This window comes from Ranitomeya variabilis, chromosome 1 (assembly GCF_051348905.1).
Source record: "Ranitomeya variabilis isolate aRanVar5 chromosome 1, aRanVar5.hap1, whole genome shotgun sequence".
NCBI classification, from domain to species: Eukaryota; Metazoa; Chordata; class Amphibia; order Anura; family Dendrobatidae; genus Ranitomeya; species Ranitomeya variabilis.
This window is the reverse complement of record NC_135232.1, coordinates 768,539,810-768,564,867: the sequence shown is the minus strand read 5'-3', so window position 1 is coordinate 768,564,867 and position 25,058 is coordinate 768,539,810. Positions and strand designations below refer to the sequence as shown.

At 40.2% G+C, this 25,058-nt stretch overlaps 1 protein-coding gene across 1 annotated transcript in view; it reads left to right on the top strand.

The window, feature by feature from the left end:
* SSBP4 (single stranded DNA binding protein 4) overlaps nucleotides 1–17,559 on the top strand; it is a 483,828-nt gene extending 466,269 nt beyond the window's left edge. The window contains exons 9-18 of the mRNA XM_077271935.1: nucleotides 6,350–6,420; nucleotides 6,534–6,601; nucleotides 6,692–6,737; nucleotides 8,400–8,435; nucleotides 8,680–8,734; nucleotides 10,717–10,787; nucleotides 13,576–13,654; nucleotides 15,477–15,505; nucleotides 15,892–15,993; nucleotides 17,081–17,559. Coding sequence (XP_077128050.1) covers nucleotides 6,350–6,420; nucleotides 6,534–6,601; nucleotides 6,692–6,737; nucleotides 8,400–8,435; nucleotides 8,680–8,734; nucleotides 10,717–10,787; nucleotides 13,576–13,654; nucleotides 15,477–15,505; nucleotides 15,892–15,993; nucleotides 17,081–17,110 — 587 coding nt within the window. The 3' untranslated portion in view covers nucleotides 17,111–17,559. The remainder of the gene's footprint in view (nucleotides 1–6,349; nucleotides 6,421–6,533; nucleotides 6,602–6,691; nucleotides 6,738–8,399; nucleotides 8,436–8,679; nucleotides 8,735–10,716; nucleotides 10,788–13,575; nucleotides 13,655–15,476; nucleotides 15,506–15,891; nucleotides 15,994–17,080) is intronic.
* Nucleotides 17,560–25,058: the final 7,499 nt, after the last annotated feature.

The following is a 25,058-nucleotide window of genomic DNA, read 5'->3' as shown; positions in this document are numbered from 1 at the left end:
GCGGATAGACCTGATCGTTGCCCACCTGATAAACTGTTTGTTCCTGATGATTGGACCAGTAGAGTCATCTCTGAGGTTCATTCTTCTGCGTTGGCAGGTCATCCTGGCATTTTTGGTACCAGGGATTTGGTGGCAAGGTCCTTCTGGTGGCCTTCCCTGTCACGAGATGTGCGAGGCTTTGTGCAGTCTTGTGACGTTTGTGCTCGGGCCAAGCCTTGTTGTTCTCGGGCTAGTGGATTATTGTTGCCCTTGCCTGTTCCTAAGAGACCTTGGACGCACATCTCGATGGATTTTATTTCAGATCTGCCTGTTTCTCAGAAGATGTCTGTCATCTGGGTGGTGTGTGACCGTTTCTCTAAGATGGTCCATTTGGTTCCTCTGCCCAAGTTGCCTTCTTCTTCCGAGTTGGTTCCTCTGTTTTTTCAAAATGTTGTTCGTTTGCATGGTATTCCTGAGAATATCGTTTCTGACAGAGGGACCCAATTCGTGTCTAGATTTTGGCGGGCATTCTGTGCTAGGATGGGCATAGATTTATCTTTTTCGTCCGCTTTCCATCCTCAGACTAATGGCCAGACCGAGCGGATTAATCAGACCCTGGAGACATATCTGAGGTGTTTTGTGTCTGCTGACCAGGATGATTGGGTTGCTTTTTTGCCATTGGCGGAGTTCGCTCTCAATAATCGGGCCAGCTCTGCCACTTTGGTGTCCCCGTTTTTCTGTAATTCGGGGTTTCATCCTCGATTTTCCTCTGGTCAGGTGGAATCTTCGGATTGTCCTGGAGTGGATGCTGTGGTGGAGAGGTTGCATCAGATCTGGGGGCAGGTGGTGGACAATTTGAGGTTGTCCCAGGAGAAGACTCAGCTTTTTGCCAACCGCCACCGTCGTGTTGGTCCTCGGCTTTGTGTTGGGGATTTGGTGTGGTTGTCTTCTCGTTTTGTCCCTATGAGGGTCTCTTCTCCTAAGTTTAAGCCTCGGTTCATCGGCCCGTATAAGATATTGGAGATTCTTAACCCTGTTTCCTTCCGTTTGGACCTCCCTGCATCCTTTTCTATTCATAACGTTTTTCATCGGTCATTATTGCGCAGGTATGAGGTACCGGTTGTGCCTTCCGTTGAGCCTCCTGCTCCGGTGTTGGTTGAGGGTGAGTTGGAGTACGTTGTGGAGAAAATCTTGGACTCTCGTGTTTCCAGACGGAGACTCCAGTATCTGGTCAAGTGGAAGGGATACGGCCAGGAGGATAATTCTTGGGTGAATGCATCTGATGTTCATGCCTCTGATCTGGTTCGTGCCTTTCATAGGGCCCGTCCTGGTCGCCCTGGTGGTTCTGGTGAGGGTTCGGTGCCCCCTCCTTGAGGGGGGGGTACTGTTGTGAATTTGGATTCTGGGCTCCCCCGGTGGCTACTGGTGGAATTGAACTGGTGTCTTCATCTTCTCTGTTCACCTGTTCCCATCAAGATGTGGGAGTCGCTATATAACCTTGCTGCTCTGTTAGTTGCTTGCCGGTCAACAATGTTATCAGAAGCCTCTCTGTGCTTGTTCCTGCTCCTAGACAACTACTAGATAAGTTGGACTCTTGTCCATGTTTGTTTTTGCATTTTTGTTCCAGTTCACAGCTGTAGTTTCGTTACTGTGTCTGGAAAGCTCTTGTGAACAGGAATTGCCACTCTGGTGTTATGAGTTAATGCCAGAGTTTTAAAGTAATTTCTGGATGGTGTTTTGATAGGGTTTTCAGCTGACCATGAAAGTGTCCTTTCTGTCTTCTGCTATGTAGTAAGTGGACCTCAAATTTGCTAAACCTATTTTCATACTACGTTTGTTATTTCATCTTAATTCACTGCCAATACATGTGGGGGGCCTCTGTCTCCTTTCGGGGTATTTCTCTAGAGGTGAGCTAGGACTTATATTTTCCTCTGCTAGCATTATTTAGTCCTCCGGCTGGTGCTGGGCATCTAGAATCAACGTAGGCATGCTACCCGGCCACTGCTAGTTGTGCGTTAGGTTTAGTTCATGGTCAGCTCAGTTCCCATCTTCCAAGAGCTAGTTCCTATATATGCTTATGCTATGTTCTCTTGCCATTGAGATCATGACAGTCTATCTTTTTTATGCCTCTGTGTCAGCAGTGGAGTCCTCCTGGGTCTGGGCCTAACATTTCATTTCATTCAAATGTAAACGGATAGTTCACGCTGACACTGATGCCCCCTGAGCCTCTAGGACAGCTTGAATTTCTTTGGTTTCTTGATTGGGGCTGCTTATGCACCATCAGGACTATCCTGCATTGCAACCTTTTATCAATTTTTCTCTGCTGTCCAGGGAGATTAGTATGGGTTGTAGGCATCTTGATTTTGTTACACACCATGGACAGAGGAACATCAAGATCTCTAGAGAGGGTCTTGTAACCTTGAGATTGTTGACATTGTTCAACAATTTTGGTTCTCAAGTCCTCAGACAGTTCTCTTTCTGTTCTCAATGCTTAGTGTGGCATACACAGACACACAATGCTAAGATTGAGTCAACTTCTCTCTCTTTATCTGGTTTCAAGTGAATTTTCATATTGCACACACCTGTTACTTGCCACAGGTGAGTTTGAACAAGCATCACATGCTTGAAACAAATTTGTTTACCCACAATTTTAGAAAGGTGCCAACAATTTTGTCTTGCCCATTTTGGGGGTTTTGTGTGAAATTATGTCCAATTTGCATTTTGTTTTCTGTTTTTTTTTGTGTTGTTCCAATACACAAAGGAAATAAACATATGTATAACAAAACATGTGTAATTGCAATGATTTTCTGGGAGAAAAACTTTATTTTCTCTAACGATTTTTAAGGGTGCCAACACTTTCGGCCATGACGGTATATGGTATTCAACTACATTGTTTTTTTATGTTACCATTATAGCTTCTAGGGAGACACTAAATGATATCACAGGTCAAAAGTGAGAGTAATGGCTCATTTTCACTACTGTGCTCCAGCCCTACTCTTCCTCCATATTTCTTCTGATTTAATATGTAATATGTGCAAGGTTCTATCAAGTGCCATGATATATCAGAGTATTCTCTTATAGCATTGCTTCATAGTACAATGTCCTAGAGACACCATGTACCTTGCTCTTTTCTGTATGCTGTGACCGTTTGTCCTACTGCCATCTTCTCCCTATTAACTCACAATTTAGTGCCAGCAGATTTATCGTTAATGGCTCAATCTTGAAAGCTGATTGGTGGCCGTTTAATAGCCTGTTTAGACCAATAAACGTTCTATAAACACAATAAGATGTTCATTCTGCCCTCATAAAATATCATATTATCGGCAGCACATCCCCTTTTACGTGAGGCGGTGTGCTGCTGAGAGCAATGAATTTTAGGCCTGATTGATTGTTTAGATGGGTTGCAGGAACAAAAGTTCTTATGGATGCTTGTTCCCCAATAATCGTCCTGTCTAAATGTTCTTTAATATGATGTTAAATGCTATTACACATCAACTAATCCATACGTCTTTAGTCTTTTCAGTATCTGATAAGGCAGAAGTTTTCCTCTCCTTATAATAGCTTAAAAATCTCTCAAAGGTGTTGTTCTGTATTAAATTACAAGTCTGCAGTCACTCTACGTGGCTACTGTGAGGATTCCCTATTGGCGGTCATGTGATCGCAAGTATGTGACCTACATACTCCTGGCAACAATCTGACTAGGTGGAAGCGGCCTCAGTCTATGCAATGTGTGTTGAGCAAAGCCAGACACAGTCTAGTCGGAATGTGGCCGGGAGTATGCATATCACATAATTGCGGTCACATGACTGCCGGCACCGGAGAATCCTCACAGTGTGCAATGCGTGCGATGTGAGGATTCACGAGTCTGCAGTAACACAAGAGTATTGTAAGACCAGACAACTCTTTTAAGCTCTTATTCAAAGCCTATTACTGCAGATAAACTTTTGTTCTGAGCAGAAGCCCCCATAAGGTATGCTTGAATTGGCTATGAGGGCCAGGGGTGTCCTAAAAATGATACTATGTATTCTCTATGAATGGAGGTGTTCTCCCACGGGGGGCATTTCTGCTGGGAGACAGCAAATTGTACGTTAGCACACATGGGTATCGTTGCCTATGTACACCGTCACACCAACTCTGTGTACATGGCTTGGTCAGTGTCCATGAGCCCAAATGGCTACTCAAGGAAAACGTTGTAGCTCTCTGGATTTTGGGGCCTCATAATATATTTATATTAAGGCCATGTTCATGTGTTGTGGATGTGGTGTGCATTTTGCACACAGATTTCTGAAATTTGCAGCACTTCTAAATCTTAAGTTTGCATCTATTTGCTGTACTTATTCATTCATGTTTGTTACGGAATCAGTACAAATAAAACAACAAAACAATGCCGAGCCAGCCATTTAACCTGTGGATATAGGGTACCTGTTGGAATAAATGAGTAAAATCCACATCAAAAAGGTGCGTTTCCAAAGCAGATATTGACATGCTGCCAAAAAACGCAACAAAAAACATTTTTCGTGAAGTGAAAAATAATGAAAACAGACAAACCCTCCTCTCCCCACAGAATATGGATGAAAGAGAGATAAAATTCATCCACTTTCCTGGTACTGTAAAACGCTGCAGACTTTGTGTGTAGAAAGATGCACTGGATTACTTCGGATGGCATAATAATGGGCTACAAGGAAATATGTGGCCATGTATATGGTTGATTTCATAACTGATAGAGTATGTATGTTACGTAATGTAAGAGTTGTGATGGCACAAGGAACTGACCAGATCCACACAGCTAAGAGCAGGTGGTCCTATTATGGATTCTTCCATTGAGTTAAATTTTTTATATAAACAGGTGCATCTCACAAAATTAGAATATCATCAAAAAGTTAATTTATTTCAGTTCTTCAATACAAAAAGTGAAATTCACATATTAGATAGTCATTACAGAGTGATGTATTTCAAGTGTTTATTTCTGTTAATGTTGATGATTATGGCTTACAGCCAATGAAAACCCAAAAGTCATTATCTCAGTAAATTAGAATACTTTATAACACCAGGTTGAAAAAATGATTTTAAAATCCGTAATGTTTGGCCTACGAAAATATATGTTCAGTAAATGCGCTGAGTACTTGGTCGGGGCTCCTTTGGCATCAATTACTGCATCAATGCGGCATGGCCTGTAGGCGATCAGCTTGTGGCACTGCTGGGGTGTTATGGAAGCCCAGGTTGCTTTGATAGCAGCCTTCAGCTCATCTGCATTGTTGGGTCTGGTGTCTCTCATCTTCTTCTTGACAATACCCCATAGATTCTCTATGGGGTTAAGGTCAGATGAGTTTGCTCGCCAATCAAGCACAGTGATACTGTTGTTTTTAAACCAGGTATTGGTACTTTCTGCAGTGTGGACAGGTGCCAAGTTTTGCTGGGGAATGAAATGTCCATCTCCAGTAAGCTTGTCGGCAGAGGGAAGCATGAAGTGCTGTAAAATTTCCTGGTAGACGGCTGTGCTGATTTTGGTCTTGATAAAACAAGTAGACCTACACCAGCAGATGACATGGCTCCTGAAACCATCATTGATTGTGGATACTTCACACTAGACCTTGGAAATGAAGGTCCCAAAGTCTGGAGGAAGAGTGGAGAGGCAGACAATCCAAGCTCCTTAAAGGGAACCTGTCACCTGAATTTGGCGGGACCGGTTTTGGGTCATATGGGCGGGGTTTTCGGGTGTTTGATTCACCCTTTCCTTACCCGCTGGCTGCATGCTGGCCGCAATATTGGATTGAAGTTCATTCTCTGTCCTCCGGAGTACACGCCAGTGCAATGCAATATTGCCTTGCGCAGGCGTGTACTCCGGAGGACATCAGCATTAACAGAAATAAACACTTGAAATAGATCACTCTGTTTGTAATCATGTTATATAATATATGAGTTTCACTTTTTGTATTGAAGAGCTGAAATAATTTAACTTTTTGATGATATTCTAATTTTGGGAGATGCACCTGTATGTCACTTGCAAAGGCATGTCATCCATTGATTCAACTTGTAAAAAGCTAAATATACTGTGCAGTATAGGTTTGCTTGTCTTTTTGTCATTGTCAGTCTGCTAGACCCTCCTGTACAGTAGAATAAACATATACTGGGCCTTGCTTTATTGAGATAATTGGAATCAATCACTCATTTTGGGGTATATATTTTTATAATTTTAAATATTTCTACATAATATCTGTACCTTCCTAAAAACCTGAGTTAAATAAGTTAATGATTTATTTACAGCATTTAGTTGAATGGTATATATGATTTCAATACATTTCCCATGTATATATGTATGTATAAATTCTGCATAATGGTTTCATTTTTTTTATTATTGATTGTTTTCCAGGTCATCCAAACATGGGAGGACCCATGCAAAGAATGAACCCACCCCGAGGCATGGCGGGCATGGGACCTCAGGTAATCTTATTAGTGTAACCCTTGTTTTGAAATATGATATTATAACATTCTCTGCTTGATACTACAAAATAAATATTATTTTCCTCTTAACTAATCGATTCTTCTTCTCCTAGAACTACGGCAGTGGAATGAGACCCCCTCCAAATTCATTAGGTGGACCTGGAATGCCTGGAATGAACATGTAGGCACATTCACACTTGGTTTCATTGGTTTTATGTTGTGAGATGTGTTACCTTTCTTCATCTCCAATAATGATTCATATTTTTTATAGGGGCCCAGGAGGACGAGGTCCTTGGCCTAACCCTAATGCTAATTCGGTAAGCAATTGAGACTATTCAAACAACACTAAATCACATTTCATCTAGCTCACTATAAAAACAAAGAGCCAAGATGAGGCATCAAAATGTCCAGTTGACTTTTGTGACTGAGCTTAAATTACAACTTACAGTTTGTATAGAAATGTTTACAGTAGCCAATAAAATGTATTCTTTTTCTTATGCACTAAAATGGCAGATATCTCAGTAGATTAGTTTCTTCCCCATATAGTCAATTCTAAAAGTTTTGTTTCATTAAGTAGATAAAAAAAATAACATTTAATATATGAGGCTAGGTTCACATCATGTGTTAGCCACGCGTCATTGGATCTGTCTGGGCCTCCATCTGAAGCCCTCAAAAACAGGATTCACGCATATCCTTCGATAGGGCTGTTGACTTAATGAGTCACTTTGTACTCTGTCTGGCCTCGTTTTCGTCAGTCTCTGTCTTTTTCAGGCGTGCACACAAACGTGGTCAACTGTATTTTTGCGCTTGCCTGAAAAAAGGCAGACACTACCGAAAATAAGGTCATACTGAGCACAAAGTGACACCAGCTGCTTCATTAAAGTAAATGGCCCAGTCGAAGGATGTGGCTGAATCCTGTTTTTTGAGGGTTTCAGATGGAGACCCCAATGGAGCCGTTGACGTGTGGCTAAAATCTGATGTGAACCCAGCCTAACAGGTATATCTACTTTTGAAGAACATTTTATCATTAACTTATTAGAGGTTGAATAACTTTGTAAACACTTAGCATTACTTATCATTAACCCTGTGTTGCAGACAGTATGATACTTCAGAGCTGTCTTTGAGATTCATGTTTCACAGTGGAAGTGTTGTAACAATGTCAACTCATTGTCTGTCCATAGTTCTGGTGATATATATTTTGGGAAGTGTACAATCAGGGGCACAGTCACAGAAGTACATACCTTCCAAACTTAAAAAAAGGGAGAGGAACATGTATTGTGACATTTAAACAGTAACTTTGACCTATCGAAGAACCTTAGTGTTTTCACCCACTACGATACACCTTTTATGTCCCCCATAGAGCATTATAGCCCCAAAAATCACACACAGTATGATACCCTATGATACTCCACAGTGACTACAATGCAGTATGATTTTGCCACAGTGGCCCCTAAAAAGTATGATTTTCCCATAGTGGCCTCAGCATACCAGGATGCCCTACAGTTCTCCCTGACACAGTATGATGTCTCCACTGTTCCCCCATACACACATATTTTGAGGCCTTCACATACATTATTAGACACCCACAGTGATTCTCCCAGAATATGATGTCTCCACAGTTCTCCCTCCACTCCTATAACTGAGGAGGCAGGTACTGTTGAAATTGAGACAGTGAGTGGTAGGAGCCCTCTAGATCAGGCCGCCCTCCCACACCAACTCATGCGTCCCATAGCGGCCATGTGGTCTCCCGCTATTGGTGTTACACCACTGTGTTAAATATACACAGGGCTGATTTCAAATTTTATAAAAATTTTGGCTAAAAATTGTGCCATCAGGATTAACATAATAGCTGTATTCTTTGTATTGCATTGTAGAGTTCTCCTTTATGCTTTGTAAGTTTTAAACTCTTGACAAAGTTGCTGGAATCTTATTGTTAGTGTACGTTACGTCTCACTAATTCTATTTTTCTTCATATTCAGATAGCATATTCATCATCTTCACCAGGAAACTACGTGGTGAGAGATTTTAATTGTTTGTTTGTTTTTTTTTCTTCACTTTTTCTGTTTTTATTTTTCAATTTGACACTTTTGTTAATGCGGCCATATTGATTCCATTGGGGCGGTGTTACAAAAGCTTCTTGGCCACTGTACCAGCATTAAAGTTTAAGTTGACATAATTTGAGAAAAATTTCAGATCTTTATAGATTCATTAATTTTGCTTATACTAATAACAGTTCTTATGTTTTATATGTTAATTTAGGGTCCTCCGGGTGGTGGTGGCCCACCAGGCACACCTATAATGCCCAGTCCTGGAGGTAAGCTCTTTTTATATACAATTCTTATCATTGTGTCATGATATTTCTGTTACATGGACCATTGTGTTTCATATGGATGACAATGCTTCAGAGCCTACAAAAATGATGTAGTGTTGGGCCATGCAGCACACAGTCAATACTCTAGAGCTGCATGTCATTATGAGTTTTGACATTATCTGCTGTGTTTAGTATATTTACACAGTTCAGAAGTACCTCTCATATCAGCCAAGAAGCATAGGTCTAGCCTGTGTGTTTTTCAGTTCAGAGGTAAAACAGATGTTGACCTCCCAAAAGAGAATTGTGTCCAAGTTCTCCAGTATTTCTAGGATTGTAATTAATTTACTACTGTTTTCAGCATTATTTTGCACAGTGCAGCTTAGCACTTAACCAACACTTATGTTTCTATAGAAAAAAAAATGATAGAATAACAAGTGATACAAGAGCAGATTTTTCAGGTGCACAAAGCCCAGAGATCACCGCCGACAATCACCGCCGACAAATGTTCTCCTGACAAAGCCTAATCCGAACAGTCATACTACAGACAAGGCTTGTCCTCCCAAAACATATCCATGGTCTCATAGTTGATCATTTGGCTAGGAATTGACTTCTTCCATCTGCTTTTGGAATATGTCTGGAGAAATAAGGTCACCAAGGACAAAGAGCAAGAGCAGAAAGGAATAGTCAGTCTTTAATGTCATAAAAGAAACAGGAAGTTTTCTCAGCAGTTTTTATCTTGATGGTTTCTTAGTACATTGTCATATGTATAATCCATGGAACTACACAACACAGCGAGAGTGTTATATGTCTTATTATGGCTGTCTTACAATACATATTTATCAGGATGAATTCTCGCATTCAGTGCAAGAAAAATATTTAGAATTGAGAGTCCTCAGTGGTTGATACATTTTAATGGCTAACTGAAAAGATGGTAACAAATTGCAAACTTTCGAGACTACACAGGTCTCTTCATCAGGCAAAGACTAAAAGAAATTCTGAAGAATCACATATTTATGCACAACACAGCACAGAAAAAAAAAACATGGATAAGATAGGTGACATGAAGCAGAATTACCATGAGTGATAAACAGTTATGTCAATAAATGTCTCTATTTAGATTCTTTGCATAATGCAGGAACATGTCATTATATTTCTTCTGTTGTCAGCTCTTGGTTGTCAGGGCTCTGAAAAGACTGTCTGGCAAGGTACTCAATCCTAGCCACCCTTGTACCTTACTCCTCTCCTCTAGTCGGGCTCTACTCTCTCCAACTCTCTATGGTCATCGTATTGACCAGACTATAGAGGATGTTGGTCAGACATCCTCCAATACAGACCCTCGCCAACCCTTATATTGCCACCTGCTGGTCTCCACTGGTATTACAGGGCAACAACTTACATTTAATCTGACAGAATGACAATGGCCCCTTTTGGGTCATTAATGGTGATGAGCGAATATACTCGTTACTCGAGATTTCTCGAGCATGCTCGGGGGTCCTCCCAGTATTTTTTAGTGCTCGGAGATTTAGTTTTTCTTGCCGCAGCTGAATGATTTACATCTGTTAGCCAGCTTGATTACATGTGGGGATTCCCTAGCAACCAGGCAACCCCCACATGTACTTACTCGGAGGACCCCTGAGTGTGCTCGGGAAATCTCGAGTAATGAGTATATTCGCTCATCACTAGTCATTACACATGCCCTATTTATGTTTAGTAATCGCCCAAACCCTGAGAATTATATATTAATGATATTAATTACTATAATCAAAGATTGTTTTGTTTGGTAGGAATTTTTTTCTTGTTTTGTGCATATAAAGTTTATTCATTGTACAATGAAAGGTTTTGCTATTTCCTTCAATTGCTTACCCCATTTTCAAGAGTTCTGCTTTCAGTCATCGAATGCATAGTGGATTAGAAATTTGTGTAACTGTACATTGGAAACCATGTAATGGATTTTGCTTTTTATTTTGGCATTTTTTCTTTTGCAGACTCTACAAACTCCAGTGAGAACATGTACACAATGATGAACCCAATAGGACCAGGCGGAAGCAGGCCTGGTGTAAGTGAAGTGAACAGTTGGATGTATAAATTCATGCAGGACTATTTCATCACAGACTATTCTTGCTGCGTGACTATTGATGTGAATGTGTCAGACCTCTCCTCTTTTGTACTACCATCATCATCATAGCAGCTGAACAGCAAAGGTCCCTGACGATTATTATTAGAGCAACAGATCTTTGGGTTCCTACAAGAGGGATCATATCAAAGTATTACTATGGATTCTACATTATTATTGTCAATAAATTATTAAATATACTGTAGTAATGATATTATAATAATATATTGTAATTAGGCATACTCTTAGAGCTGTACAGTCGTGGGCAAAATTGTTCATACTGACATACGTTTTGGTCTTCACAAAGTTTTCAGCTTCAGTTTTGATAGGGGCAATTTGCATTATGTCTAGATTGGCATGAAGAATGATCAGTTGAATTGCAAAAGAGTCATTCCTCACCATAGAAATTTACTTAAAACACCACCGACATAAAATCACCTGCTTACATTATATCAGCGATCTTCTTGTTAGCTCAGGAGAAAGTATTAATGAGGACAAGGCAGCTGATATCACTCTGTCATGCAGATTGAAATATAAGAGCAGACTGGTTGCTTTAGAATAGGGCTTGTACTTGAATTTTATTTTTTCTTTGTTACCTCAAAGGAAATGTGCATTGATTTGCATCTAAAGAACTTTACAGGTAAAGACATTGTAGCTTGTAAAATTGCCCCTAAATCAACCATTTATCAGATCATCAAGAACTTCCAAGAGAGAGGTTCAAAACTTTAGAACACACAAGAAAGTCTAGCAAGTGCCAAGACTAATGAGGATTCAGCTATGGGATTGCTTCAACACCAGTGCAGAGCCTGCTCAGGAATGGCATTTTAAAATGCGCGCGTGTCCAGCCTCCCGTGACGTCACGGCTTGTGATTGGTCGCGTCGCCCATGTGACCGCGACGCGACCAATCACAACGCCGGAACGTAATTTTAAAATCCTGAAGGACCTGAAATTACGTCACGGCTTGCTGTGATTGGTCGCGTCGCGGCCACATGGGCGGCGCGCGACCAATCACAAGCCGGGACTTCACTTAAGGAAGTTAAAGCGCGAATTTTAAGCAAACAACGCTGCCGGTTCCCTCGGTAAGGTGCAGGCTGCGTCGGAGAGGTGAGTATAGCAATATTTTTTATTTTAATTCTTTATTTTACACATTAATATGGTTCCCAGGGCCTGAAGGAGAGTTTCCTCTCCTTCAGACCCTGGGAACCATCAGGAATACCGTCCGATACATGAGTCCCATTGACTTGTATTGGTATCGGGTATCGGTATCGGATTAGATCCGATACTTTGCCGGTATCGGCCGATACTTTCCGATACCGATACTTTCAAGTATCGGACGGTATCGCTCAACACTAGTTGTCATCAGTCAAGATTTGGCCCAGAAGAGACATCCAGAATGCCAGGGAGAATTGCAGAAGCCTTGAAGATTAAGGGTCAATGCTGTATATATAGAGTATTTGCATAAACATGATGTGGGTTTGTCAATTAAGTGCATGAAAATCTTATAAGTGAACTTCAGTAACCAAAGAAACGTCTGAACAAAATCTAGAGACGCTGACATGGCACACTTTGTGAAAACTAAAATTTACGTCCGTCTGAAAACTTTTGGTCACAACCATGACACTACTGCCAATCCGTGCTGATGATGTTGAATACATATTTTTGAGCATTGGAACCACTGGTCTATCTTGCTCTCATAACTATGTGACATAAATATAAATCTTTATGCTATTTATTCCCTCTAGCAGGGGCTTAAGGATTTAACTCCGTGACTGACCAGACTTAGGCTATGTGTACACGTCAGGATTTCTGGCAGAAATTTCCTGAACAAAATCGGACATTTTCTGCAAGAAATCCGCATGCGTTTTTTTTGCTTTTTTTGTGCGTTTTTCTCACGTTTTTGTGCATTTTTTTTGCGGATTTTTCCAGAGGTTCCCAATGCAATAATATAGTGGGAAATCTACAAAAAATCAAAATTAATGAACATGCTGTGTTTCTTACCGCAATGCGTTTTTTTCGTGGAAAAAACGCAACATATGCACAAAAATTGCAGAATGCATAATAAATGATGAGATGTATATGTATGCGTTTTTTATGCATTTTTATAGCAAAAAAACATGAAAAAAACGTGAGAAAATCCGGAACGTGTGCACACAGCCTAACTGTTAGTCTGATCTATAAGGAATACTTCTTAAAAGTATTTACAAAGAAATTGGCAAAAACCTGCGCTGTTGCTATCATGGTGTCAAGAGTGGGATAAGAGAGTTGCATTGACAATCCAACACAATGGGCAGCACTTTTAACACATTTTATAAGTGGTCATAAACTTGTAAATAACTCATGAAAGAATAAAGTTATGTTAAAACCAAGCACAGCATTGTTTTTCTTGTGAAATTCTCAATAAGTTTGATGTGTCACATGACCCTCTTCGTATTGGAAAAAATTAAGTTGGATCCAAAATGGCCGACTTCAAAATGGCTTCCATGGTCACCACCCATCTTGAAAAGTTTTCCCCCTTCCATATGCTAATGTGCCACTAACAGGAAGTTGATATCACAACCATTCCCATTTTATTTAGGTGTATCCATATACATGGCCCACCCTGTAGATCATCAGCTGTCTGCAGTCCTGTTTCACATCCCTATTGAGAGAAATTGTGTGAATACAACTGTTCTATAGGTGTGTGATGTTCTCATACTTGTTTATGACCAGTGTTTGTTTCTTTTTTCCCAGTTTCCAATGGGTCCTGGTCCTGATGGCCCAATGGGAGGAATGGGTGCAATGGAACCCCATCATATGAATGGATCATTAGGTAGATTAATTTCTGAAATATATTTAAATTAATTAAACTTTGTATTTAATTATCAAAAAAATAAAATTTGACCTGTAAGGAATATATGTTGGCATTTACCTGTTTATCATAGAATAGTATGTAACAATCAAAACCATGCAGGTTTCCTCCATAAATCAGGACCTTCATACATATATATCTTTACAGTAACATCACAACATGAAAGATCATAGCAAAAACTCTATTACAGATATTTTATTTTTTTTGCAAGAGATACTTTACTGTCTTCTTAAAACAGTCATAAGGAAAAAAAACACATTGCAAACAGGAAGGAGTTATAATAATGGTGTTCTTTCAAACCCCTAGAGAAAATGAAATGTCATGAAATCCTATATAGTACCTTTGTGGGCTACAGGCAGGTTTGAAGTCGCATACTGTATTGTTATAGTGACACCTAGTGGACTTGAGTCTAAATGCAGTTGATCAGCAAGAATGCAAAAGCCTACATTTACATAGATCACTTTCATCATTTTTTTCATATGCAAGTAGCAAGTCATTATAAAAATATAATTTCTCGTTGAAAGCTTTGTTATGTTAAGGCTCGCTTCTTTTTTTTCTTTTTGTTCTTTATTTGCTTTTGAAAGTTGCACCAATATACCATTTTATGGCATTTTTTCATTCTTGACTCCAATGGTGGAAAAAAAAAGCACAATTATTCAAAAAGTATATGTGCCAGTTGAAAAAAACTGTAATGCTTCAATTAAACCGTGAAGCAACAGTAAAGTGTGTATTTCTGGTAACAACCAAAAAAATCAACTGTATTTGAATGTTGATAATATGTATAAAGGAGACAGAATATTTGTAAGAATATGCATCCTATTGAATTAGGGTACTACTTAGAGAAAACATATTGGATATATCATAGTAATATAGCTTCATGATGTACTTGTGTGTTTTTAGTTTGTTTTGCTCCAATGTGAGTTTAATGTATATCTGTCAGTACCCGGAAACTGTCAGCAAGTTGATAAAGTGCCTCGGATCTGCGGATTGCTTTATCGTACTCATGGTGATGGTGCCTAAATACTGCCTGCAGTTCAGTACGCAGTACAAATATCACAGATTTATCCCCAGTAGACTCTTCTTTATGTGCTAATCTTAGTGATACGGAACTTGTTGATGGTTTCTGAGCTAACCTTCATTACCGCTACTGTTCCAAGACAACATCATATACTGTCCCACCTTGTTTCATCACCCCATATTTAGGCAACTCATCAGGAGGCAAGAAAATATATTATTTAATAACAATACTGCGCTTGTTTTATAATTAATCATATCCTATTGAATGCAATATGAATTACAATGTGCATTTAATGTCGGTCAGCCTCTTAGAATCTAAATAAAGGGTAACTTTTATAGGAATAATACCTTACTCAGTCAAGTTATATACATTGGGATTTGGGAAATTCCGTAACGTTTTTGGTTTCCAAGATGCAGCATGTCAGAATTAGAATGCCACAAATAAAGAAGACGTATTGCTAGGTTTTATATCTGATCTGAAACTCCTTTAGTCACTACTTACATTGATTCTAAGGGCAGAGACAGACTGCCGTATTTCTCGTGCGAGCATCGCATGGTAAACCTTGTACTGGCTGACGGCTCTCCTGACCTGAGCTTGATAGCTGCATAGTAATCCATCACACTGTCATGCTCAGGTCAGGAGCGGCCAGTCCGTGCAGTGCGAGGCGATCATCGCACGAGAAATACGGCAGTCTGTCTCTGCCCTAATTCTAAGTCTGCTCTTCTTAATTCAATGTGTTGACCATCATCTTTTTTCTCCTTACAGGCTCTGGAGATATGGATGTGTTGCCAAAGGTATTACAGTATATTTGTATACAGGACCGTATGCATGACAGGAGCTATTGGGGTGGTTCACTTTTAATAAAAGTGGTCTCTAAACGATAGAACTTGTGTAAAAAAACAAAATCTGGTTGAACTCAAAGGTTTACCTTATTTTGTCAGAGCAGACAATCATTTAAGGCCATAGATGAACTCATGTGTGATCTACTTGGTGGTTGGGAGTTAGACACCAACAGGCTATAGGATGCAAGGAAGAACATATTGCAAACAGTTCTGCCAATTCTTGCAAGGAGCATTGTTTTCACAAAAGCATTCCAAAATTATGGTCTAATAAGATATATTACAAGTGTATCCTACTGAGTTACCTAAACATTCTTTTTGTTTCTGTATTTTATTTCCAGAATTCTCCAAATAACATGGCAGGGATGAATAATCCTCCAGGGACGCCTCGTGATGATGGCGAGATGGCCGGGAATTTCTTAAACCCCTTCCAAAGTGAAAGCGTAAGTGTTCCGCAGTTCCAATAGATGCCACACAAGCTCACACAATAGGACAACGGGCTACAAGTCCTCCTAAAAGCGCCAGCATTGTTCTCAGGAGCTTCATGCCATTATGTGGCAGATTAGAGGAGTGATGTGATGAAGCCAGCTTCACTATCTGTCAGTTTCATAGACAAATCGGAGTTTCTCCAGACTAGATTGCATTAAAGGTTATCTGCCACCAGGTTTTATCTCCCCCATCTGAGAGGAGAATCACATTCCATCAATGTGTCACTTTCTGGGCAGCTTGATGCAGTTATGATAAAATCCCTGTTTTCTCTGCTGCAGTTCTCTGAATGCTGAGCTCTGTATAGCTCCACCCACACCACTGATTGGCAGCATCCTGTGTACACTGTGTATAGGCAGAAACTGAAACTCAGTGGTGGGGGCAGAGTTCTACAGAGCTCTTGAATATGAAGGATTACCAAAGCAGCAGGTTTGCTAGTCCTCTAATAATAATGTCCCAGAAAGTGATACATCGCTGCTCCTACATTATCCAGCTCTCAGATTAGGTATCAGACACCTGGCAGCAGATTCCCTTTAAGCCCAATCTGAGCGGTGCATAGTGCAGGGCCTTGCGCTGACTCTAGAGAAAGTAATGAGGTTGGACTCCATATTTAGGCACCTTTCTATGAAAACTAAAATGTGCCTGTTAGTTTTTGCTCCAGCGCTTCTCCGCCTACTGTAATGGGACTTTGCAACCACGGTCATCCATTTTAAAGCCTAATGGCAATAGTTTAATTCAATTGTCACATGCAAGTATATCTATGAGATTTGATTTCAGTCACCAGTAATATCAGCAAATTAGTGTCAGTATTTTCCATTAAAAATAACTCCAGAAATTCGTATCTTACCTTTAGAGTGGGTTAATTATTGCAGATTTTTGGTGTAAATTCCACAACAGAAGTCGGTAGATGTGGGTGAACTTGTAAGACCCCCATCCACATAATAAAAAGAAGAGCAGAGGATTTCTTCTTTCTGCGTTTTGTGTGTGAACAGTTCTAGAGACTTCTTCCATGTAAGTGACAATGTTTTCTTCTCCTCCTCGCAGTATTCGCCCAGCATGACTATGAGTGTGTGATATCCTCATATACACCAGTGCATTGAGCCTCTCACGTGGAGAACTGTCCGTGTCCAAGCAGGGAGGATTACAAATTAGGACATTGTATATTTCAAAGCAGGAACGTTCCCACCCTCCAGGCTCCTCTACAGACACTATAAATCCTTACAGTCAGGTGGACTGCATCTCTGCAATGACTTGACCTATTGAGCAGTGGTGTGAAGGACGGGCATTTCAGCCACGACCTTGTGAAGTTCTTTCTTATTCTTCTGCCAAATCCCAACTAACAAAGACAAGAGATCGTTCCATGACATTGAAACACAACTCTCGAAACTGGGGTTCAACTGTCAGCAAAGTAATTGGATGAACCATCAACTCGTAGACCTAAAACCTGTCAAGAATTCAAGCTTGGCTTCAGAGGAGAAGTATTGGAAGACTTACCATGAATCGTGGAATTCTTTTGTGCCAGGAAAAAAAAAATCTTCTGACATTGAAGAGTTTAAACCTATATCTGTGCAAGTTTCTGATTTTATTTATTACATTTCTTTCTACTTACTGGATCATGTGGAGACCCAACCTCCTGTTATCTCACCTCCTTGTGGTGTACATAATATAGCAGCCCACAAAGTCCCATCATGCGACATGAATACTGGCTCTGCGGTCACCTCCTGATGTCTGCCACACCACCTCTGCATCACCTGGAAAGTTCTCCGAGGACAAAATATTCCTTCATTTCTCTGTACACCATGGGTCTTTTGTTAAAAAAATAATTAATATGCATAGAGGAATATGAAGAAAACAGATGCATAGGTATTAGAGTAAATTGTTGTAACCCAATGTAAGCAAGCGTATTATGGATTCTAGTATAACCGAAAATGAAGCATTTCTTTATACACAGTAGAGACCAAAATGGGCCCCTGCACCCAAACATTTCCTAATGGCATGTGGTGGTGTATTTTTCTATGCCTTTATCTGCACACTACTGGAACAATTGACTCCAATTGTCATGGAGAAGAAACGGATGGGTTTCTTAAGGAAAGGAGACCTCAAACATAAAATAGCTAAAATAACAAATACAGCAGATACTCAGCTCTCCCCCGCTCCAGCGACCGGTGTCTCAGTGGTTTGGCAGGAGCAGCGCCAACATGTTGACAGCACTACCGCTGTAACTAGTTACTGAGCTCATTCACTGTGCCATGGTAGATGGCACAAGCTGCTGAGTTAAGTGATAGGCTGCAGCGGTGATGGACGCTGTTGATGTGACGTCACCACTGCAGTTTAAAGCAGCAGCGGACAGCTGGACCTAGGGAGATGCGAGCACCTCTGTGTTTGTTATTTTAGATAATTTACAGTATTTGAGGTCCACCTTTTTGACAACTCCCTCAATTAATTTGTAAGAAGCCCATCTGTTTTCCATATATTGATCAGGCATAACATGAAACCATGTACCAAAAACCAGTGTATTCCAGCTGCAAATCTTGGCTCGGCATGTGGCTCAAACTAACCGTGTAACATGGATCTAGGATTCTGTTGTTTTTTGGTTAATATTCTGGCAATCAGGCCTGGACATCTGGCTGTAATACAGATGCTAAAGGCGCCTGGTTTCTGACGCTTTCTATCACAGCAAGCATTGATGTCTTTAGAACGTTGCGCTACAGTAGCTCCACTGTAAGATCAGACCAGATGAGCTGGCCTGAGCCACAATGATCTGTAAGTGGCTTTTCCACCATCAGAACTAAAGGATCGGGTAAATGAATTCCAACTGCTGACGCAATCCATTGGGGGAGAGTCGGGAGACCTCCTTACTCATTTGATGGCCAGCCAATCCAGGTAAAGTCGTCGGGTTTGGACAACTTTTATTGAATGTGTATGGGGCCTTTGCATTTGCCAATTGAAATGCTTCCAACACATCAATACCAAGAGTGAACTGTTCACTTTCTGTCTAGGACAACCTACCAATCTCATAAAATAATAATTACTGACTTGACCCGTCATTGGTCTTCGTGGCTGATTGTTGCAAGTCTGCATAACAGCTATATATAGATGAATCAATACTTCTTGCAAAGTTGCTTCATTTTTTTTTTCCGTGCACTGGAGCAATAAAAAGATTGGATTCAAAGGTTGTAGAAGGTATATATGGACTTTAAAGGGAACCTGTCATGTCCCAAACACTATTACGGTAACTTGCAAATATAGGGTTGATCTGCAGGCTAATAGTGTTACAATGCTAATTAACTATATTCCTCCCTAGAGCCGCTGGCTTTCAGTCATAGAGGCCTGCCCGAAGCATCTACAGTCACCGCTCAGTACGCAGTGAGCGGTGGCTATAAGCATGCCCCCCATTTTGATAGACAACTCGCTAGGTGTGCTTACAGCTGCTGATCACAATGCTTTGAGCAATGAATGTAGCTGCTACTTTCAGGACTGTATGACTGAAAGCCGGCGGCTCCTAGAGGGAATATAGTTCATACTCTCCCGGTAGCTACGCTTTTAGTAAAGAGGTATTTTAGCGTTATTAACCTGCAGATTAACCCTATACCTGCAGGTTCATAGCATTTAGGGACAGGACAGATTTTCTTCAAATTCATTTTGCATAGGACAAAGGGGGCTGTTGAAACAATATACACAGACAAACCTGTGACTACTGCAATAAATAATGACATAATAATAACATCCTGATATCTCAGCATGATCCTCCATTTCAATGTAATTAGGGGAAAAAACTATGGAAACACACTACTGGATGTTATCACAATTGTTACCAAATTGGATGATTTTGAACCGAGTTATCTCAATGATAGTAGTTTTTATATGAATAAATGTACTAGATCATGTTCAAGAGCTAAGAAAAGGATGACATGCTATCCTTCTTTCTGTTATATCTGAAGCAATATTCTTTAGGCCAGTACGCAATGGTAGTAATTCTATCTCATGAGCGAGAATTGTGTATACTAAAGATATTGGGAATCAGGTCAATATGGGGAAAAATGGCAGATTGGATATAAAACAGGAAGTGAATTCTCAGATTTTGTGCTGGTAAATGTAATTGAACATTTTTTTCATTGTAAATGTCCACATGGTTTAAAGTCAGGTCAGATTAATCTGTTGCAGTGAATCACTGGAGGAATATTATGTGAGGTTCGTGTAATAGCCATTCATGTGTCTTCCAAGCAGTAAAGTCTGTCTGTGTTGGTCCAATAACATCTTTAATAAGTGTCATACATTTATTGCTGTTGTTTGAAAGCCATTGTTATGTAGGCATCTCAACTATTCCGTGATGTTTGGATCAGTAAAATGAATAAGAACCTCAGCACAAGTAGATGTATCTTTTAGAGTCCTGTCCTAATCTGGTCATCAAAAGTGGGCTCTCATGAAAATGAACAGATATCTGAGAGACTATGGTCATTTTTAGCTGATTCTTTATATTTTCTACAAAGCCAACTGTGAGCAAGAAGCTGCAGTTCTTACTGGGGAAATGCCTTAGTAATGGTCATGGGTGAATCATAGGAAGGGCAAACGTTGCCCAAGGGCCTCGACTATCTAGGGGTGTGATGGGCCCTCCACCATTCCCTCTTAAAAAAAAAACATTCAAATAACTGAATGTTCACTCTTTGTCACTGTTGAAACATGGTGCCACCATAGTCTACACACTACAGCATTATGATTATATAAATACTTGTTTTTGGTGATATATTTATATACATTTCTTTTCCTTCTTCAAAAAATTGAAAGATCCCTCTGTCTACAAAAAAAGAGGGGCACTACTCCATATTTTGCTCAAAGGCCTTTACCGACATTAATTTGGTTTAGCAATGGTCAATTCTTGCATTCAAAAGTTTGGACACATACATTGTCTCCAGCGTACAGACACAGTGCTTGGAGGACTTGATCCACATGATGCCTTTGCTGACTAGCCTGACAGCCCTACACGCTAACATCCCAATATATGCATGAGTACACGTGCACTACATATCTTACATACAGTTTCATACAGGAACTCCTCCATTATGACTCTTGAGAGGGACTTTTTGGTCTGTAATACTACTGTGAAATGTTAAATCAGGCTTACGAGCCCCCTTCAAGGCTGCAGAGTAGACAAAAGCAACATACAAGCCGAGGATAAGAAGTAACTCTAAATATACTTCACATGGGAGCTTTTTACATTCTCCAACTTTTGGAGCCTGCAGGGGTTAGGAATGAAGTAAGGAGAAATATGAACTGTCTCTTAAAGAACAGAGAATACACTTTAACTTTCTTATGAAGGATTTGGTTTTTTTTGTTTTGTTTGTTTTTTGTATTTTTTTTTTTAAATTTAAACATAAAGGACCTCATTGCAAAAGATGTCTGTGCTCTTTTTGTTGTTCACTTGGATTTTTTTTCTATTGTATCCCAAAGTAACTTTGTACAGAATTATGCTATTGACCCACACCCTTTTTGTTCTTAATTTTTATACTTTTATTTTACCTCCTGCAATGTCTGCGTTATTCTAGTGTGATGTAAAATACTGTAACATTAGGACAGGATTTAAAAGACAAAAAAATAAAATTGTACTGCTATTTGTTCTTTATATGATATGACAGTATTTGGGATATAAAGCATTCTCTCAAAGAGCCTGCTTTGTATTTTGCTCGTAGGGTTAGAATTCAGTCCTAGATTTTAGTTGTCCAATGTAGGCTCTACAAATATATATATATATATATATATATGTATATATATATATATAATGTACATCATGTCATTTGTATGTTCTTTATATTGTAAAAATTCTTTAGACTGAAAGTTGCTTAACAAAAAAAGAAAAAAAAACAAAACTGCATCAATAAATGTAATTTGAATTTTTTCATATATTTTAGTCAAGTCTCTTTGTTTGAAATATGTAATACTAATTGATAAAATGAAGACAAACACCACCTCTTCAGGCTACACTTCTGATGCCACTTCAGCAAGAATGGCTGCAAAGGAGCCATACTTCACTCGGAAATGCTGCAGTGTTTCATTGAAAACAGTTTTAAAATCTGAACAACGATGGGAAGACGACTCCTTTATTTCAATGTGCACAAAGGAAAACCTGTCCATCAAGCTGAGCCAGCCATGGAGAGTATGGAAATGTCACGGGGTTTCCAAAACAGAGAAGAGCCAGAAGACCGCGGCATCAGACTGCTCCTACTCAGGCGCTGAGAAGAAGCACTTCTCCTTCATTTTAATGGTGTTTATTCCTTTTAGCAGAACAGGGGTTAATCAGCCATGTTGGAAAACCCTGAGCTCTCAGCTGAGCTCAGCCACTCCCGTTCCCTTTACAATCTGGCTCCTGATTCAAATCCATGTCAGCGCTAGCATTTGCTGCATGCCTTAGGAGGTGAGGAGTTCATATGAGGAGGAGTTCTGGAGGAGTAATCTGTGATTGTTGTGTGGTTTGTAAGTGTGATAATTCCCTTTCCTTCTCTACTTTGGTTTATTTCCCTTCCTCCATTCGCAGATACATTCCTCTGTTATATCTCAGTAAATATTTTGTATGCCAGGTGTTTTCTGTTTACCCTCATTTGTGTTCCCTTGTTTGTCAGGTTGGTGTACTGTGGTGCACAGTAGCACTCCTCTTCCCTGGATGGGGGAAGAGAACAGACGGAAGGCTAATTCAGGAGATAAGGCAAGGGCAGAGGCCCCGGCATCTTCACCTTCAGAAGTATCCTGGGGAATGGGGTGAGCTAGGGCTCCCCCTAGTGTCAGGGACAGGGAAGGAGCCCCTGGTCCCGGGTCACCTGTCAGGTGTGTCGTGACTGGAAATTTGCCTCTTGCCAATGCCTGCTCATCTTTTAAACTGAGTGTTTTCTGAAATAGTTTAGCCAATCCATTCCCTAACACAATTTTAAGGATATTAGCTTCTTAAAATTAGCATATAGTTATGATATGACATTCTGACTGGTGGGGGCAGTCTCCTGGGACTCCTGTATAGACAGCCTTTAAAGAGGTTGTTCTGGACTTTTACATTGTCATATCCGGGGACACTGATGTGATCAGTTGTGGAGCTGCACTGCACAGCACTACTCCGTAAACTGTATAGCGGCGGTGACCAGGTATGGCATTGGGTGAATGCCTAGTACCAGGTCCAGCCACTATACTGTGTAGTGCTCAATGACAAATATTTTCTTTACAAAAATGTATATTATGATACATTACTGTATATTTATTTGCAAAAGATCCAAAAGGGCTGGCTTATCAAACAGTTTTTGACAGAATTCTAGGGTAAAACTCTTTAAAATGCTGCAAAAAAGTTTGTACAGCTCAGAGTTGCGTAAAAATATGGACACTTTTTGAATTTTTACTCTGGTACCACCAAACTTTTATCTTTTTGAAAAGTAGGCAGAGCTTAACCTGGACAATGTTTGTCCAATAGAGTCCAGCAAATTCATAAAAGTGGTGTAAATTATGACAGAAATGTACTCCAGTCTTTGGAGTACTTTATTAAGACGGGCTTGCAAAAGATCATTCTTAAAGGGAACCTGTCGTAGCAGTTGTCGATACTAAACTGTCCCCAACTTTTTATTAGTGATGCAATGTGCATCACTAACGTGGCGTTCTAAAGCAAGATATCCAAGCATAGTATTTGTCAATAAAACACTTTTTATCCTTAGGGAATTGGATCGCAGACCTTGTTATTTAGTCATTCGGGTGGCATTTCTAGTTGTTTCAATCACGTCCTCTTCAAAATATTCACACTCACGCACTGTGATTGATGTTCTGGACTGCCCCATTTCCCCAAAATTTGATTTTCCTCGAATCCATTCTCCACAGTTTGCCAACACTGTTAAGTCTTTCATTGTTCAGAAAAAAAGTGTACCAGTCTGAATTCTCTGAAGACTGTACCGATAACCTTCCGAGTGCTTGAACGCAAACATAGTTTAAGGTCTCCTGACGTTCTTTCTGATGGAAATGTTCACTTTTCCTGTCTTTTCCATCTGGCCCAGACCGACATGACAACTTCTTCCAACCAGGACTTGGCTACAGAGAATACAACAAAGACACATTTCACTTCTCACATTTTCAGCATGTTACCATCTATTCCCAACCTGCACAAACTCCTTCATCCTTCTGGTACCCCAATGCTGAGCTTCTGCTGCCGTATGTGTCCCTATTACTGCACCTGCTCTGTGGTTCTCTGTACCCTCTAAATTCTAAACACTGCCCATATTTTGCCCCCTAGAAAGTAATAATGCCCTCTGTGTGCCCCTTTGACAGTCACAGTAACCTGAATTCCCCTATAACAATAAGTGCCCACTTTACATTTAATAATGTCCCGAGTCTTCCCCCTGTACAGCTCCTCTATACACAATATGATGCTCTTTTATACACAGTACAATGCCTCCTCACTGTATATATAATGACCCCTTAATATCCCCCAAACTGTTTAATGGCTTCAACACTGTATGATGGCCCCCCTCACTGTAATCTCCACAATGTATGATGGCCCCCTAGAAAGCCTCCATATAGCATAATACACCAGATAGTCCTCAATATAATATAGTGCACTACCCATAGGTCTCCATATTGTATAATGCACTCCCCATAGCTCTCCATATTGTATAATGCACTCCCAATAGGTTCACCGTCTCCATATAGTATACTGCACTCCCCATAGGCCTCCATATAGTATAATGCATGCCCTATAGGCCTCCATATTGTATAATGCACTCCTCATAGGCAGACTCTATATAAAGTATAATGCACTCCTCATAGGGCTCCATATAGTATAATGCACTCCACATAGGAAGACACTATACTGTATAATGCACTTCCAATAGGCAGCCTCTGTAGTGTAATGCTCCCCCATAGGCAGCCTCTATAATGTAATGCACCCCCATAGGCAGCCTCTATAATGTAATGCACCCCCATAGGCATCCTCTATAATGTAATGCTCCCCCATAGGCAGCCTCTGTAGCGTAATGCACCCCCATAGGCATCCTCTATAATGTAA